At 49.6% G+C, this 19,162-nt stretch overlaps 1 protein-coding gene across 10 annotated transcripts in view; it reads left to right on the forward strand.

Annotated features, from left to right (window-relative positions):
• Nucleotides 1-18,393, forward strand: part of EPB41L1 (erythrocyte membrane protein band 4.1 like 1) — a 133,044-nt gene extending 114,651 nt beyond the window's left edge. For all 10 annotated transcript variants that reach the window (XM_061127196.1, XM_061127186.1, XM_061127193.1 and 7 more), the window contains 7 exons: nt 1,327-1,431; nt 3,596-3,676; nt 8,306-8,392; nt 9,212-9,295; nt 11,312-11,392; nt 11,699-11,815; nt 17,383-18,393. In XM_061127196.1, the coding sequence (XP_060983179.1) occupies nt 1,327-1,431; nt 3,596-3,676; nt 8,306-8,392; nt 9,212-9,295; nt 11,312-11,392; nt 11,699-11,815; nt 17,383-17,391 (564 nt within the window). In that variant the 3' untranslated portion in view covers nt 17,392-18,393. The remainder of the gene's footprint in view (nt 1-1,326; nt 1,432-3,595; nt 3,677-8,305; nt 8,393-9,211; nt 9,296-11,311; nt 11,393-11,698; nt 11,816-17,382) is intronic.
• The last annotated feature ends 769 nt before the right edge of the window (nt 18,394-19,162 follow it).

The raw sequence follows: 19,162 nt of genomic DNA on the forward strand, positions 1-19,162 counted from the left end.
GCCTCTCTGCTCTCAGTGCTTCTTTCCGGGGACCTTTGGTCCTGATTCCTTTGCTTTTCCGTCTCTTCCAGCCGGAGCCACCTCCCACCATACTCTCCCTTCCCCCACATTCCAGGCATTGAAATAGGAGCTCATCCACTCTGGGTTTTCACTTCCGTGCTGTACCCTCTGGAGAAGGTTTTTGCTCCCTTTCTCTGCCTTGCAAACTTATCATGTTCCAGGACCGAGTTCACGTATCGCTTAATGAGTGAATGCTTTCCTGACCACCCAGGGCAGAAGCATTGCTCCCTGCTCTGCCCCCTTGCTCTCCCTGCTTCCGCTCCCATCATAACTACAAGTTGTCAGGTTCCTGGCTGACAGGTCTGCGTTCCTACCAGGTGGCAACTCCACTAAGCTTGCACATACCAAGCACTAATAATGATTAATTGAATGAATAGCTGGATCTCTAAGTTATAACCATCTATTAATAGAAAAGTCCCCTTTTACCATCCTCCCAACCTGATGAAAACTGGCATTCATTCATTCATTTATTCATTCATTCTTTCACTCACATATGTTAGCACCTGCTGTGTGTATAACTATGAACTAGGTTCAATGGCGGACTCAGAAGAAACTAATCATTTAACATAAGACTTCTAGAGTAGAGGCTGTAATCTGTTTTACCATAGGCCAGATCTGCCTAGCCCATGTGTTTTCTTTGACCTTGGTTTAAAAATCAGGACGATGAAAATAAGGTCCAAGGATTTTTTTAAAGTATCATTTAAAAAATCAGATAATCCAGTTACTCAGGCCAAACCTGAGTGGACCCCACGTGCTCTCCAGTTCATCCCCGTCCTCAACAAGCCCCCTTCACTCGTTTACATCTGCTGCCTGCCCCTTCCCCCTACCCCCAGGCCTCCAGGTGTGTGACTCTTGCTCTAAAGAACAGACAAAACAACTGGGAGGTGGTGGCATCACCCCTGAAGTCATTCAGGATGGTGTATATCAGGAAGATGCTGGATGTGAGACCCAGCAAGGAGCATGTTTACTGAGTAGTAAATGTTCTCTTAATGGTAACCTGTAAACCAGCACGTACCACCATGAGGTTGTATTGTCACAGGGTCACAGGCAGCCTGTCTGGGTGCTGCTGATGGGTCTGGCTCCCTTCCCGGGCTGTTTATCTGTGACATCACACCAGGCCTCTTTTGCCCTGGCCTGCATCACCCTCTGGAAAGTCAGCCAGCAGCAGGGGTTGGAATTCACCTGCTGACCCTACGTCGCAGTTGCCTGTGAGCAGGAATCATGCTGGGATTTGAGACACAGTGTTCCTCCCGCATCTCCCTACAGCCCGTGAAAACGGAAACCATGACTGTCAGCAGCCTGGCCATCAGGAAGAAGATTGAGCCGGAGGCTGTACTGCAGACCAGGGTTGCCACTGTGGACAACACCCAGGTAACCTGTCCCTTCCTATGTGTCTGAGCATAGAAACTGGGCATTGGAGTGTGGCGTCCCCACCGTGGCAAACTCCCTTGGCCAGCCCTTGCCACCTTGGCTTCCCCCAGCACCACAATTTTAACCCCGATGCTCTTCTGAGCTTCATTATCTTCCCTGAGCTCTAGGGGTGGGTGATGGGACGGGCAGACTATCCTCTTAAAGCCTCAATTTTCCCATCTGTAAAATGGGGATGGCCATGTGGCCTTTATTCTTCTGGGAGTGTTACATGGATAAGAAAATGGGTCTTATCAAGTGATGATGGGTCACTTGAAGGAGTTGGAGAGGTTTCTTGAGCTATCCCAGGGTCTGCTTTGGGAGAAGAGAGATCCCAATTCAGCTTTAATCAGAGCTGCTCACACGGGATCATTTTTTTTTTTTTCTTTTTTATGCACGGGGGTTCCACATTAGACTGACAGAATGAACAAACTGAAAAAAAAAAAGATAAGCTATTTGTCTCAGCAAGATGAAACATACCTACTAGTACCCTGGAGAAAGTGTTCAGTCATTCAGTCATGTCCCGCTCTTTGCGACCCCATGGACTGTAAGCCCACCAGGCTCTTCTGTCCGTGGGATTCTCCAGGCAAGAATAAGGAGTGGGTTGCCATTCCTTTCTCCATGTGATGTTCCCGATCCAGAGATTGAACCCCGGGTCTCATGCATTGTAGGTAGATTCTCTACCGTTTGAGCCACCAGGGAAGCCCAACCTGGAGAGGCTATTGTAAACAAACACAGATCCATTACTTACAGTGCATTTCCTCAGCTCCTTTCGTTTTTAAGCTCTGAAAAGGGAGACTGAGGGTCTGATAGATGTCCTCTAGGTTCTTGCTGGCCAGAGGGACTGCAGTGCTGGGAGCTCTTTTGCCCTGGAGACCATTCTTTGTCTCAAGAACTTAAAGTAAGATGTAAATCTACATGATGTGGGCAACTCTGTCTTTTCCAGAACTTTTTCTCCATCTTTGATAACATGCATAGAGGTTTCTGAGGTGGCTAGTGCAGCTGTAAAAACCTTCGAGTTCTGACAAGGTGTGACCCTGTGTGACCTGTGTGGGAAGCTGTGTGACCCTGGGCAAGCTCCTCCACTGGTCTGTTTGGTTTTAGTAATGTGTGCTGGCTTTGTTTTTATACAGAGAAGTAGAAAACTAAAATTGGCCCCACAGCTCCTATAACAAAATAACAACAAAATAGTCACAGTTATGAAATTCAAACAGAACAAAATGAAGTTTTTCTTGTGATTCTTCCCAGAAAAAAAAAATTATGCATATACCAATATATGTGCTTACATCTCTAGATATTTAAATCTTTTCACAAAAGAGATTGTTCTCCTTTACATTTTACCTTTTTTCCTAATATTTACCCTGGCGATCCCTCCATGTTGGCCCATGTGGACCCACCTCATTCTCCTTATTCCCACTCAGGAATGGGTCCTGATTTAGCATGTATTTCTCTCCCATCAGTGGACCTGTGATTGTTTTTGTCTTTCGCAGTTAGCACTGAATGCTTCAGTGAGCTTTTCTGTACAGACTCCCTGGTAAAACTTTCAGTTTGCATCCGAAGGGTGAATCCCTAGCAATGGGCTCCTCAGTCAAAGAACACAGGCTCTGAAATTTGGATAGAATGTTTCAGATTATCTGGGATTGTTTTCCCTTTGTGAAATAAAAGGATTGGAATGAGCTGGAGGACGTGGGACCTGGAATGACCTGAGGCCCGTGTGTAGTTTGGTCTGTGTGTGGATAGGGCTTCCCAGGTGGTGCTAGTGGTAAAGAACCTGCCTGTCAGTGCAGGAGACAGAAGAGGTGCGGCTTCGATCCCTGGGTTGGAAAGATCCCCCAGAGGAGGAAATGACAACCCACTCCAGTATTCTTTCCTGGAGAACCCCATGGACAGAGGAGCCTGGCAGGCTACAGTCTATGGGGTCACAAAGAGTCAGACACGACTGAATGCATGCACACATATACATGTGGTGTGTGGACGTCCCCCTCCCCAAGTGCACGCACGTTCGCTCACACTGCCTGCCACTTGGTACCTGGGGATGCCTCCTGCCCAGGTGGCAGATGCTACAGTCGTTTTCGGTACTCTTTCTCTCCCCCCCCACCCCTCTGACGACTCCTCCTGTGGCCCCCAGGTTGATGGGACTGCCCTAGGAGGGAAGGAGTTCCTCACAACTACTCCCTCCATCACCACAGAGACCATATCAACCACCATGGTAAGTAGGACCTGAGACTTGCCTCTCTGACCAGCCCCCTTGCCCCTAAAACAGCCAGATAACAAGCTGACCTCGCCAGGTGTGGCAGGAAGCCCTCATCCACCTCACTGCATCAGGCATGGGACACAGAGTTGAAGTTTGATAGTCTGGCCCATAGCTGCCACAGGACAGCCTGTCAGATCTCAGTTTCGCAAAGTGAATAATGTGGGAGGTGGCATCCCTGAGTTTCAGTCATCTGGACCATCTGAGCTATGATATGGCAGGGACAAAGAGAGGATGGTACTGTCTGATTAACTGATTATAGCAACATGGAAGGATTGTGCCTATAAAATCCTTCCTGGATGAATCCTTCCTGGCACCTGCGAGTGGCCCAGGCCACTTCCTCGCGTTGGTCAGTAGATGGCGTGTGGTGACTTTAAGCTGGAAGCTCAAGTCCTGAGGGACCCTGTGGTTCTGCTCTTAAGAGAACTGTCACAACAGAGTCTTCAAATGATGACACAGCATGGCTAGCGTTCAGCCGCAGCTTGTGGCGCCATGCAGCACGCTCGGGGGCAGAAAAAGAGCTGTGAGGTGGATGCTCTTTTTCCTCCACCCTTTACAGAGGAGGAAAATGAAGTTCAGAGAGGTAGAGTGACTTACCCAAGGGCACACCACCAAACACATGCTAGAGCCAGGTCAAAGCCAGGCGTTCTGGGTCTGGAAGCCCCACCATCCACCTCAACCGCTCTGCTCTGCTCCCCCATCCTGACCGTTGTGAACAGTGGCTGCATGGGACTGGGGCTGGGGCTGAGCGGGTGTCAGTGCCTGGGCTGGATCTGTCTTGAGCCAGGGGAGGTTGTTTTCAAATGCTTTCTCTTGCCAAACTCCTGATACACACATGGGAAGAAAATTACATTAATTTAGGCTACTCCGCAGGAAGGTTTTGAGTAAACAAAGACTTTAAAGATACATAAAAAGTGGCCAGCTTGCACACTTTCCCCAGGTCACTCCATTCCTCCTCTCCCCTCAACCCTTTGCCATGTGGCATCAGGATGCTTCTCGGGCTAAATGTAAATCTGTACCATGGTGAGCAGGCAGTTACATCATTCATTTACTCATCCATCCATCCATCCATTCATTTGTTCTAAAAAACATGTATTAGTCTCTACTCTGCCTGGAATGGGGATATAGAGTTGAAGAAAAGACACTGCCTGTTAGAACTCATTTGTCCAAGTGATAATCATGGGCACATCTAATGTTTAGGTCCTGGCACACAGTGGTGAACAAGGCCCAGCTCTCCCACTTTCCTGGCTGGGTGACCTTGGACAAGTTACCCGAAACCTTTTCAGACCTGTTTCCACTTGGAAAATGGGGTGGCGGGGTGAACAATAGCATATCCCCCAAAGTGTTGAGGTGAGGCTAAACTAAGGTATCTATGCACACTGTAAGTGGTCTATAATGAGAGTGGCCATTATTTTTTTCCTGCCTTCAGGGAACGGTGTAATAATGCTTTCTTAGGGAGCCCAGGGCATGGGTTGAGACCGCAGGAGCTGGGGAAGGCTTTCCCTAGGCAGTGACATCTGAGCTACCCTGGAGGATACATTGGGGGGCAGTCATGGGAGGAGGTCTCCTAGGTCATGGTAACAACAGGTGTAAAGGCAAAGATGTGAAGAAGTGGAGCATTTAGGGAAAGGAAGTGGTCAGGGAAGTGAGATGTCAAGTGTGTGGATGGGGATCAGGGGGAGAAGGGGCTGGAAAGGAAGGCTGGGCTGGAAGGGCCTCAGATATCATGTATGAAGTTCAGACTTCATCCTGGAGACCATGGAGATTCACTTCCATTTTTAAAATATTTATTTATTTATTTGACTGTGCCGGGTCTTAGTTGCAGCATGTGGGATCCAGTTCCCTGACTGGGGATCGAACCCAGGCTCCCTGCATTGGGAGTGCAGTTTCCCAGCCACTGGGACCACCAGGGAAGCCCCTCAGTTTTTTAAGTAGGGGCATGATGTCATCAAATATGTTTTTCTGTGTTTTAGAAAGATTACTCTAGCAACCTATGTGGAACATGATTGAAACAAATTTCCTTCCCTTGGGAGCTCACATCCCTTTTTCCCCCTCCTTCCCTCTAATCCTCTCTCCCTCCTCCCTTCCCTCCCTCCTTCCTTCCTGCAGCAAATATTTATTGAACACCCACAGTGTGTGAAGTAGTATGAAGCCAGGCACTGCGAATCCAGCGAGGAGGGAGACAGACAGGAGCGCTGAGCCCACATTCCACTGGGAGAGATGGAAAGAGCAGGCAGGGAACTAGTTTAGGGGCTAGGGCAGGGCCAGAGTGAGAGGTGGTGGAGGCTGACCAGGGGGGTGGGGTTAACGCTGTCTGGAGGTAGGAATGAAAAGTTCAGGATTTCGTCACTGATTGGATTCAGATGATGGGAGGAAAGATGGACCAGTGAGGCTGCTCAGTAGCGCCGTTGTTCTCCTAGAACGGAAATTCTCAGGCCACACCCCAGACAACTGGAAAACTACAGGTTGGGGCCCGGGGTGGAGGTTGTCTATGTTTTCACAAGTCTTTCAGGTGACACCCCTCAAGTCTGAGAGGCACTTATACCAACCAGGAGCACAGCAGAGGGTGCTCCTTAGTGGAACGTATGTGTTGGGGGTGAGGGAGGCAGTGAATTCCATTTGGGGTCTGATTGAGCCTGCGGTGCCTGTGGGACATTTCCAGGGGCAAATGTCATGGAGATGGTTGGTTTTAAAGGTCTCAGGTTCAAGAAGGATCTGAGCTGCAGATAAAGGGAGAGGGGACTGTGGCTTTGACGAGGCCGTAGAAGGCTTGAGTGGCCGAGGCGTCTCAGAGAGAGGGTAGTGGGGGGGTGTGGAGAGGAGGCCTAAGTCTGGGGAGGAAGCACCTGGGGCAGAAATGGAGGTGTAACCCCAGCCAGGGAGAAGGGGTGCTCCTCCTTGAGGCAGGAGAGGTGACTGGTGAGCTGGAGATCTGGGAAAGGAAGATGAAGTAGCTGGCACCTTGCTTGGAATGACCTATGTGCCCAGCAGTGTGAAGGTGGAGGTGAGGCTTGGCTAGAAAACAGGGATCCATGGAGGAAGAAGTTTGAAGTCCTGCAGGGATGGGAGGGTTCAGAGGGGGCTATTGGCTGTCTCCTCATCTGGGAGAAAGGAAGCCTGAAGCCCAGAAGGCTGCCCTTTTCAGGCCTGCTGCTGAACCACATTCTGGGACTCCCTCTGAGAAAGAGGCTTGTGGATAGAATGCCAGGTAACCAGGTCACCCACAGCTGCAGCTAGATCAGGGGAGGGTGGGGCAAAGGCAGAGGGCTTCTGTCCTCATCCGTCCCCTGGCAGACAGAGGTCCAGATCTAGAATCAATCATACACTGCCCAGACCTGAGGCTCAGCCCACTGGGGAGCTGCACAGCTCTGGGCCCCTGGATGGACAAGGCTGAACCCCCGAGGTGGTACAGGAAGTGGGAGATGGAGGCTCCCACCAGTAATTGTTGTTGTTGTTTGGTCATTAAGTTGTGTCTGACTGCTCTGTGACCCCACGGACTGTAGCCCACCAGGCTCCTCTGTCCATGGCATTTCCCAGGCAAGAATACTGGAGTAAGTGTGGGTCAGTAAGCCTGGGTCCAATTCCAGGAATATCTAGGAGTTAGACTCCACCCCAAGGCAGGACCAGGAGAGCTGGTTCAAGGGCAGAGGGGCATGGCAGAAGGAGTATGTTGAATCTGGAGTCTGACCAACTTGGATCTAAATCCAGGCTCTGTCACTCACTTGCACGGAGGCTTGAACAAGTCACTTAACAGTCCCTGACCTTCCAGTTTCTCACCTGTAAAACAGGAATATTTAAACAATTTCCTAGGTGGTTCAGAGGCTTAAATGAGACCATGCATCCTTAGCACAATACCTAGCACCTCGTGAGTACTCAGAAAGCAATAATCATCATGTTGTTAGTACCAGCCTGTACTCCTGTATTTACCTGACAGATTGCTGTTTGCAAAGCCCTTTCATCCTCTGTCAGTTTCATACTGTCTCTGTGTGAGTGGGACAGGGGTCTCCCTTTAAAAAAATTTTTTTTAAAGACTTTATTCTTTTAGAGCAATTTTAAGTTCACAGCAAACTTGAGAGGAAGGTCCAGAGATTTCTCCTAGACCCCTTGCCCCCCAGCACATACACAACCCCCCACCTGCACCTCATTATCAACATCTCCCACTGGAGTGGGACGTTTGTTGCCACTGGTGAACCTGTATACTGCAGGGTCCTTTTATGTAGGTGAATCGAGGAGAGTGGAAGTGGGTCTGCCCCAGGTCGCAGGGCCTGGATGTCTTGACTCCTTTGTTAGTACTTCCAGGGAGAACATTGAGTCTTGAGTCTTGTTCACCACAGTGTCCCTAACGCCAGGCATTCAGTAAATATTTGTTGAATGAGTGGGTGTGTGAGTAAGTGTGTAAGCGTGTGTGTTGAGTGAGCGAGCAAGGGATGAACAGGAGCAGACTGAACTGAATGATGCCTTCAGCTCTCTGCCTCTAACATCACTATTCAACCTTGTGGCCGGGAGAGCTCTGTGGTCACGTGCTCCGGCCATCCTGAGGGCCTGCCCACCTGAGACCTGGCCATCTGAGCACTATTGTTTCCCCAGGAGAACAGTCTCAAGTCCGGGAAGGGGGCAGCTGCCATGATCCCAGGCCCACAGACGGTGGCCACGGAAATCCGTTCTCTTTCTCCGGTAAGTGGGCAGGGCCAGCTCAGGCTAGGGGACTCCACGCAGAGCATGTGGACACGGGTCCACAGGTGGCCCAAGGCAAGTGTGGCGTGGAGCCTGGGAGGCCGCCCCTTTAAGGATAGCAGTAGGAAACTGTATCATTCGGATGCCCACAGGGCTCCCTGGTCAGGGTCTCATCCGTTGCCCTCCCCACCACCCCCCACGTACACGTAGGGCAGTGGCAGAGTGGGATGAACTGGTCCCTCCCCTTGGTGATGCCTGTAATGTCACAGCTCTTTGGCATCTGCTCTCCTTACTGACCAGGAGGAGTAATGGACTAGGAGTCCAGAAGCTTGGACTCTGGACCTGCTCCATCCTCAGCAGCCTGAGTCTGTCACTGAGAGGTCTCTGACAGTGCCTCCATTCTCCAGATCTGTCGTCTTCATCATCTAGTCCCAGAGAGAACGTCTTCCCCACCCTGACAGGATGGGGGATCAGGAGGGCTCTGTTTCTGCCCTTGGATCCCTCTGTTCATCCTTCTCAAAGGCCAGGATTCTTAAATTCTAGGGTCTTGTTAGGATTTGAGACCTTAGGAATCTCAGGTTCTAGGAATCTTAAGATTCCAGGGTTTGAGAATTTCATGGGTCTAGCATTCTGAAGACTCCAGTATTCCTGAGTTCTTAGACTCTGTGACTCAAAGCATCTTGGCTTCCAGACTTCACCTTCATGGAACCACCCCCTTCCCCACTTCTCCCTTGGTTGGCCCCGCCCCCACCCCATCCTGCAGACCCCAGCGTCCTCACCTGACCCCTGGGGTGGGGTGGTGGTGGTTATATTCTGCAGATCATCGGGAAAGATGTCCTCACCAGCACCTACGGCGCCACCGCGGAAACCCTCTCCACCTCCACCACCACCCATGTTACCAAAGTGAGTAGCAGCAGCAGGACCCCATGTGCCCCCAGCCTGGCCGTGGGGCTCGGGAAGGTCATGGCCACGGCTCTGCCTTGTGACGTGGATAGAGAAGACCTGCGGTGTTCCCAGTTTCTGGAGTGCTGTGCACTTTGTTCTGTGCTAAGCATCATAGGCACCGACCTGCCCTTCATTGTTGACGGCCAGGCTGGGGGGATGGGACCGTCTCCTTGGAAGACATTGTGAACCGTAGTGTTTGTGCCTTATAGAGCTTAAGTGCTGGAGGGATTTAGCGGGGAGCAATTTAAGGAAGGCTCCAAGAATGAGGAAGGGGCTTCTGGAAAAGGCGGGGTTTGCCTAGGGTCTTGGAAAGCCAGGGAGGACTCTTGAGGGAAGAGGCAGACATTCTAAGCCACGTGGAAGATGGGAGCAGAAACCATGTGTTCGCTTATTCATTCTCTGAGCAAATGTTAGTGTCACCCTGACGCCTTTGTGCTAGGGACTGCTGGAGGGGCTGCAACCAGTGCACACGGAGAAACAAGATAAGCCGTCTCTGCCAGGAAGAAGCAGCATGTAGGGGCGGAACTGTGAGAAATTAGGTTGAACTGAGGAAGAGGGAAGCAGAACAGAGATAGGAAAGAGAAATCCCGGGACAAAGGTGACAACAGAGGGTCTGAGTCTGAGAGCCATGGAAAGACATCAAGGTTTTTAAAGTGGGAAGGAACCCAGTGAAAGGGGGTTTAAGGAGAGGAGATGAGGTCCACCAGGATGTGCAGGTAGATGGGAGAAAGAAGAGAGTTGTGTAAGAGACTAGGAGTGGAGGGGGCGGAGCAGGGCTCCAGGAGGAAGGGGCGAGGCCAGAGGCTGGGAAAGGGGCGGGGCCAGAGGATGGAGAATTCCCCGTGGGTCAGCCGTGACTTAGCGGATGGGTCCCGAGGGCTGAGGACAGGCTGGCCACTGTGTCCATGCCTGAGTGGCCAGGAGGAAGAACAGGAGGGAGCCCAGGGCAGAGATGCAGTCCTGGAGGAGAGAGACCAGGGAGCCAGGCTGAGAGGGAGGTTCCGTTCAAACATCGAAGGAGGAATCTGGTAGACAGCCCTAGCCCTTAATGAGCAAGACCGTCCCAGCCCTGCCCCCTCCCACACAGCATGGTCCCCAGAAAGCACCCATTCCTACCAAAAGCATCAGTGAGCAAGGATGACTTGACTGAAAGCTTTATGGGAAGGGGTTCCATCACACAGCCAGCAGCATACAGCTCAAATGTTTCTCCTGGCCCTGTCACCTGGGAGCCGTCTCTTCTCTCTGTCCACTCTTGACTCCAGCTTGGCCTTCCCTCTGCCACCACCTGCCTTTAATATATCAAGCAATTAGGTCCTGCCCCATCTTCTAGGCTTGCCCCCAGACCCCACCCCTTCAGAAAACAGTGGCAGCTATAAGCTTATGTATAAGCATCATCCATGCAATTTTCTCTTCTAGTGTCGTTGGAAGTCATTTAAAGTAGAACCTTGTCACCATTCACATTTCATTCATGTGTTTCATTCAACAAATCCGCATTTTAGCACCTATCCTGGCCAGGTGGGGCAGGGAAGTGGAGGAGGAGGGGATGCAGAGGTGAACAAAAATAACAGCCCCTGCCCTCAAGAGCCCCAGCCTAGTGAGTAAGGCCAGGTCACACACACACAAGGTCCACAGAAGATGGAGAGGCCCAGAACCATGAGAGATACGAACTTGCCGCTCAGGGAGTATCGAGGCAGGAAGGTGGAAGGACCACTCACCAGGGTGAGGGCCACAGCGTTCGAGCCCGGCTTGGAAGAGCTAGAGAGGGCAGCTTGGTAGCTGGGGGAGATGTGGCAGCCAGGCAGGGTGTTCAGCCTGAAGTCCCAAAACTAGTAAAGGGAAAAACCGAGGGAGCCAGGAGAGAAGGCGACTGCTGATTCCAGCCTTGCCCTTGAGGGGTGCTTTGGCTCTGTCCCCTGTCGAGGCTGCTGCCCCAGCCGGACCCAGGGCTAAATCCGCCTCCCTCTCCCTCTGCAGACTGTGAAAGGAGGGTTTTCTGAGACAAGGATCGAGAAGCGGATTATCATCACCGGGGACGAGGATGTCGATCAAGACCAGGTATGCGGATGGGAGCGAGGGTCCCAGTGGCACTGCCCAGGCCGCCGGCCCTCCCGCGTTGGGTTACCCGTGGACGGCTACATGTGTGAGCAGAGAAGGTGTCCACTTCCTGCTGACCCTGTCCAGAGGAGAAGCCCCCAAGGAAGGGGCACTGGATGGGAGGCAGAAGGAGCCAGAAGACCTGAGCTCCAGCCTGTCCCTTGACCTTGCGGGGGGCCTCGCTGTGCCCTGGGGGGGCTTGCTGGTCTCTTCGGCCTTACCCGTATTCAGTCTGCTGGCTCCTTACCAGGCTGTTCTTTCCTCCAGGCCCTGGCTTTGGCCATCAAGGAGGCCAAACTGCAGCATCCCGACATGCTGGTAACCAAAGCCGTCGTCTACAGAGAAACAGACCCATCCCCGGAGGAGAGGGACAAAAAGCCACAGGTGAGGCTTGTGGGTCTCAGTAGCTGTGAGACAGAGGCTGGGTCTCCAGCACAGCTTTGATCACCACCCCCTCCAGACTTCCTGATTTGGGGTTCAAAGGGGAGAAATAGCTCCCCTAGGTTTGATATAAGGACAGAAGGGAAGGAGGACTGGTTTTTTTTGGGTTTCAGGCTCCAGACCCAGAAAAGTAAATCCGGAAGTGGTGAGAAAAGGGAAGAGAGGATTAGATGGGTGGATACCAAGGTGGGATAGACAGAGATAAGCAAAACCTCACTGGCCCATTGCCTATAAGCTGGAAGTCAGAAAAAGTCCTACCCAGCCCACGGTCATATTCCTGTCCCCAAGTCTCTGTCTCCATCACCAGTCACTAGATGTTGCCGAGGAGGAAAGTTTTATAAGTTGAAGTATAGTTGAATGTTGTGCCCATTTTTAAATTTTTTAAAAAACAATTGTATTTATTTAGGCTGCTCTGGGTCTTCATTGCCTTGCATGGGCTTTCTCTGGTTGTGGAGAGTGGGGGCTGCTCTTCATTGCAGTGCTTGGTCTTCTCATTGTGGTGGCTTCTCTTGCTGCAGAGCACGAGCTCTAGGCACACAGGCTTCAGTAGTTGTGGTGCGCAGGCTTAGTTACTCCATGGCATGTGGGATCTTCCCGGACCAGGGATTGAACCTGCGTCCCCTGCACTGGCTGGCAGATTCTTATCCACTATGCCACCAGGGAAGTCCTAATTTTTTTTCTTAATTGAAGTATAGTTGATGCCAAGGAAGAATATGAGGACCAGAGTCCTTCGTCCCATCTGTCTTGCCAGATTGGTCTTGCTAGATTCTGAGGCCACCTGGGGCCAGAATCTCAGGGGACCTCAATCCTTACTCTTTCCTCTTGGGCCATCAGTGCCTTGGTGAATAAGGGGAGGGAGATGGTGCTGGAGCAGACAGGTCTTTTAGCCGCTGAACTTGGGGGAAGCTGGCGAGGCCCCTCTAGAAATTTACTGAATTTTATCAGATCTATAATAATTGAGTTGAGTGAAATAAGTTAGACACAAAAAGTACTTACAAGTGGGTCCATTCATAGGAAGTTCAAAACAGGCTGTACTAAACATGCTCAGAAGTCTGAATATCAGTTCCTGCTGAGAAGTGGCAGGGAAGAACCATAAGGGAACCTCGAGGGTGCTGGAAATGTCAGTGTCTTGAACTGGGAGGGTTGCATGGATGTGTACACATATAAAAATGTGTTAAGCTCCACACTTAGATTTGTGTACTTGACTTACTTTGCACATTATACCTCACTGAAAAATAAATCCATTTCAAAGGCCCCCACAAGCAGCAGGTCTCCTTTTGTCCTCTTCCCTAATGAAGAAAACCAATGTTTTCTAGAAAGACACAAGAATGTTTCTTTTTTACCCTTTGATTACCACCCCCTTCGTGTCACAAGAAAAGGCATGGAAATATTTTCCTGCCACTCTGAAACATTGCCAACCCCGATTTAGTACTGTCTGATAGAACTTTCTACAGTGACGGAAATAATTTTCTGTGCTGTGCAATGTAGGAGCCACTAGCCACCTGTGGCTGTTGAACACTTGAAACTGGCTAATCTGAAATGAGCTGTACCTTAAGTGTAAAATGTGTGCTGGATTTTGAAGATTATGTATGGAGAAAAAATGTATAAAATAGTTCAATAATTTTTATATTGATTACATGTAAAGTGATAATGTTTGGATATATTGGGCTAAGTAAAATACATTATTAAAATTAATTTCACCTGATTCTTTTTACTCTTTTTAATGTAAATTCAAACATTAGAGTTTTATTAATATAATCAGAAAATTTTAGAAAGTCATAAATTTCTAGAACATTTAGAAAATATTGCCTAGAAAATCTATTATCCAAAAAATGTTCACTTCCATCTGTGGTTCATATTTCTGTTGGACAGTGCTGGTCTATTTGTGTGCTTAATTTATTTATTCATGCCAGCTTCATTGTGCCATGGGAGCTCTTAGTTGCAGCATGTGGGATCTAGTTCCCTGACCAGGGAATGAACCCAGGCCCTCTGCATTGAGAGTGCAGCGTCTTAGCCATTGGGCCACCAGGGAAGACCCAAACAGGGCTGGTCTAGAAGTCATGTAAGCTAATCACAGGCAGAGCCTGCTTTCCTCAGACTTTCATGTAAATTGTCACTCTTGTCCCCTCAGTTGCTCAGTTATTGTTGCTTTTTGTTACCCAGGTCTCAGAGGGGTAGAGTGTAGGTCACTTGCCAAGCTGGTGCTGAGCTGGCTGTATTACCCCAGGAACACAGATACTAGAGAACTGTTGTTGTAGAGTCTGACTGAGAAGTGCTGGGTTAGGACCTGGGGATCTTTTTTTTTTTTTCAGTTTTATTTTATTTATTTGGCTGCACAGTATGCATAACTTCCCTGACCAGGGATTGAACCCATGCTGCTTGTTTACATTGCAAGTTCAGAGTCTTAACCACTGGACCAACAGGGAAACCCCCTGGAAATCTTTATTTATATGTTGATCCTTAGGAAATCTGTGTGCAGCCAAGTGTAGGAGCCACTGATGCAAAGAATTCTGTGCTGGGAATCCAGACCTGACTCCATTCCATCCATCCTACTGGCTTAGCGTCGTGACCATCGGGGTCTCAGTGTGCTGATTTGCAAAACGAAGAGACAGGGCAAGCCCTCTTATAGTTATATACAATCCTCTGGCTATTTAGTTGCTTCCCTAGGTTCTTGTATCTCCTCCATTCCCTGTCTCACTCCTCCTCGTCTTTCCCAGAAGCATCCCAGTCAGTCCCCCCAGGCTCCTGCCTTCCCATGTTCCCTGGCTATCCGGTGCTCTCAGCTCTCGTCCCAGTGGTCACATCCTGCCTACCCCGTGTGGTCTTTCACGTCTTCCCACCTCAGTGTTCCCTTTGCCATCTCATTCCCTCCTCCTCGCCCCACCCGTTACTTCCTTCTTGGCTGCCATTGTCCCACACATCACCACACACCCTCTCTCCCTCTCTTTTGGATTCTTCTGTAAAGGTCACCTTGTTATGTGGCCCTAGAGAGACAAAAGTTTCTTCCTTGCCTTTTCTGCTCACCTTCCTTCCCATTAATTGTCACCAAGTAGGAACCACCTCTGACTCTTAATATAGTCAGATTCACTAATTCTGGAGGGGGAAGTCTTCTCTGAATTAGAAAACTCTTTTTTTAAAAAAAATTTATTTATTTTTGGCTGTGATGGGTCTTAGTTGAGACATTCAGCTTCTCTCTAGTTGAGGCACACCAACTTAGTTGCCCCACAACGTGGGGGATCTTAGTTCCCTGACCAGGGATCGAACCTGCATCCCCTGCATTGGAAGGCAGATTTTTAACCACTGGACCATCAGGGAAGTCCTCTAAGGCAGGTACTCTATTAATTGATGAGCAAACTTAAAGTGAAGCCAGCACTGGAAGAAAAACTTCTCAGAAAGTAGCAGAATGGAGTAGAAAGAACACACCCAGCTTTGGACCCAGAAAGTGTGTCCAGAGGAAGCACCCCGGGCCTCGGTTTCCTCATCTACAAAATGGAGTGAATCTATACATTGGAGCTGCTGTAATAAACCACATTTATGAGTGTTAGAGACTGCACGGGCTGCTGTAACAGAACAGAAGACTGGATGGCTTAAACAAGGCACACTTAATTTCTCACAGTTCTGGGGGCTGGGAAGTCCAAGGTCAGGGTGCCAGCCAATCTGGTTCCTGGTGAAGGCCCTCTTCTGGTTTGTAGACAGCCATCTTCTCTGTGTCCTCATGCAGTGGAGAGCAGAGAAGTCATCTCTCTCATGTCTCTTCTTATAAAAGCACTCATCCCATTTATGAGCACCTCCTATAGGCCCTGCTTCCAAATAGCATCCTCTTGAGAGTTAGGGCCTCAACCTGTGAATTTTGGGGGAACACAAACATTGAGTCCATAGCAGTGACTTACAAGAGTGGTGTCTCACATACCAAAGGTGCTTGGGCATGTGAACTTGCTTCCATGTCCCTATAGTTTCGCCATGTTGAGCGGTTGATGAGAGCCCTGAGCAAGTCAGACTTTAAACTTCTGTCACCAGCCTGTTGCATGAGTTTCTGTTTCTATGTGGGCATCCATCTTGCCAGTCTTCATTGTCTCTCCCCTCCCTGAATCCTCCTCCTGTCCCTGCTCCAGTAGACTTCCTTATGAAGTTCTTCTTTCTTGAAGTTCTTGCTGTGAGGGTGGAAATCCCACCTGTCTTACAGTCTTCTGTGTGGCTTCGGCTCTATCTTTGCTCCACTGGCCCGCCTCCTTCAGGCAGGATCTGTAATCCAGACACTGCCAGCAAGAGGGTGGCACCCACCCAGCTTCCCAGAGCTTTCTTGCTTTCAAAGTTCTAATTAAATGGTGAAGGGGGGGAAGGCAGGATTGACCTATTTCAAAGCAGGAGCCTTGGGTTCTAGTCTTGTTTGTGCCACCAACTTGCTGAGTCTTTGCACCCTCTGGGCTCAGTTTTCCCATCTATCAAATGAGCCAAGAAGGATCAGCTATCTACCACTCCATTAGCACTTGACCATGTAAGCGGTAAAGGACAGGGATGATATGCCACCTGGTAAATAGTTCCGGGTAGTTGCTATATGTCAGGCATGGTATTGGGCCCTGGAAAGATAGCAATAAGTAAGAGACAGCCCTTGCCCTCAATGAGGTCAGAACAATGTGTGGTTAAGTTAACAACAGCAGTAGTCATGATAAGAACGGCCAGTATTTACTCAGCACTTAACGCTGATCCTTGTCTTGAATCTTCCCTACAACTTCTGTCTATTTTACGGAGGAAGCAACTAAGGTCTAAAGAGGTTAGGAAACTCACCCAAGGTGACAGAGTTAGTAGACCACGCAGTGGGATTTGACTTCAGATTGTCTGATTTCAGAGCCCAGACCCCTTAACCACTCAAGTTTTGGAGTCAAACTTGAGTTGGGATCCAGATTCCAGTTTCTTTACTTAAACACTACTCCCTGGGGTTTAACTAACCTCCAGGACACAGCAGGCCATGGCAAACAGAAAGGAAAGACAAAAAAAAAAAAAAAAACTCCACCTCTGCCATCACATATAAATATTTTGTAGATCCGAGAGCAGATAGGAAGACAAAATGAAACAAGTGTGATCTTAGCTCTCAGGGAAAGCTAAGGACAGAGTTTCAAGGTAACTTGAAAAATTTTCAGCCAAAGTGAAAGATCCTACCTGCGTGGAAGCAACACAGCAAACGTGCATGGACTCTGGGGTCAGACAGGTGGCTTTGAGAGAGAGTGAAGAACAGGGAAGCCTGGTGTCCTACAGTCCATGGGGTTGCAAAGCGTACGACTGAGCGACTGAACACCAAGGAGGCTTCAGTTGTCAGTGGCCACTTTATTACCAGCTGTGTGGGCTTGGATAAGTCACTCTGTCTTCCTAAGTCATAATCAAGGGCATATGGTAAAAAGAATGAAAACAACCATGGGTTTAAAGATGAATGACAAAAGTTAACTAGCTCTTCTTGTCCTCTGCCTTCCTCTGTGTCTCCCTTCTCTCCACCCCGCCCCCACCTCTGGCTTCAGGAATCCTGACCTCTGTGAAAAGATGCTGGCGTTTCTGGTCCAACCCAAGCCAGAGAACCATAAAGAAGGGGCCTTCATCCTGGATTCTCCGACTCAACACCGACGTCCCAGCTGTGACGTACTGTCCCTGAAAGAGACTGGGAAAGGAAAAGCATATATATATAGATATATATAGATATAGATATATATACAGGAAACACCACGTCCTTGCACTGCTGCCGGGGCTGGCCGAGCATTCGGCCGACAGCAACAACCAACATCTGTACGCCTACATTTCCTTTGCAGACAAATTGAAGAATTGGTGGGATTTTCCAGGAAACAAACAAACAAAAATTATAACAACAGTAATCCCTTGCTCCCCTCCCCACCTCACTTTGAAGCCCTGCAGAACAACTAAGGCAAGCCAGACCACGCTGATTGTAGAAGTACAATGCCACCTGGGTCTACACGTTCCCTTCAGTGGACAAGCATCCCATTTCTTCTTTTCCTGCGTCTGTTGCCCACTCCAATGCAAAGGAAAACACTTTTGCAGCCAGTTAGAGAAGCTGCAGCAGCAAGACATGCCCCCGTCAACCGTTTTCCAAGAAAGAAAAATCCCCCATTCGGAAAGGAGGAGGAGGAACACTGGATTCTTATTTTTGGGGTCTTGACACTGGGCTGCAAAATCCACCTGCCTTTCTTCCACCTCCTTTCCCCCTCGACTTTCACACGTCTTGTTGTCATTTTCTGTCTGGGTTCCCTCCTCCCTCTCCCCCATCCCACTCCCCTCACCCTCTGTGTCCTGGTCCTGCCGAGGGCCACTGCAGATGACTCTCACTGGAAATGAGAAAAAGAAAAGAAAAGCAAGAACGTGAAACCAAGCCACAGGAGGTGAAGTAGACATTGTATGTTTATGGGTTCTCATTATGAAGGTGCCGCTTGTAGGAGATTTGTATGGATGTGCTTTTAAGTTATGTATATTACATATAACAGGAAACAAATATTAAAATAAACAGTGCTGGTAAGTATGAAGCTGACATTTTAAAATTATAATTATCTGACTGTGATTGATGTATTTCCAAGGTTCCTAGATCTCACCGAACCAACCCAGCCAAGGAGACCCGGACTCGGGCTGTGGGTCGCTCACAGTAGAAGCTGACAGTTCAGTGTAGAAATACAGTGTGTGGTGTTTGTACTTGGTTGATTGGTGGGGAGGGGTGGGGTCCCCATATGGAGAGGCAGGGGTTTGGCAAGAAGGAAGTGACACGGGTGTGGTTCAGATGCCTTCTCCCCCAGGCAGTAGCAGCCGGGACCTGGCCCGTGCTCAAGATTCTGCAGCACAGGTCCCCCAGCTCAGTCCCCCTACCTCCCTGGAAGGCTCGCCTCAGTTCTCAGTCGTCTCTTTGTTGTGCCACATGTCTTGCCTTTCCCTGACCGCGGTGTGACAGCTAACTCTTATCCCAAGGGAGGTGACGCCCCCAGCTGCCACGGAAGATGGTGGCTTCCACCTGGCTGTCTGAATGTCCCCAGCTCAGTTCTTTCTTTTGGCCACTCCTGTATTCTGTATGAATCGTTCTCTTCTTCCTGGGTCAAAGCAGCCACAGTAGAGACTGAATGCAGGGCAGGCCCTGACAGGTCAAAACTGGACTCCCAGAGCCTCCTGAAACAAGCTGAGGAGGACAGAAGGTGTTGCTGGGGCTCCACCTGCGAATAAGACCCTGGCTTTGGAGACCTCCCCTTCAGTTAACATTTGTTCTCTGATCCTGGGCCCTAAGAGTCCCAGAAATGGCCTGGAGACCAC

The sequence above is a fragment of the Dama dama genome, chromosome 23 (assembly GCF_033118175.1).
Source record: "Dama dama isolate Ldn47 chromosome 23, ASM3311817v1, whole genome shotgun sequence".
NCBI lineage: Eukaryota > Metazoa > Chordata > Mammalia > Artiodactyla > Cervidae > Dama > Dama dama.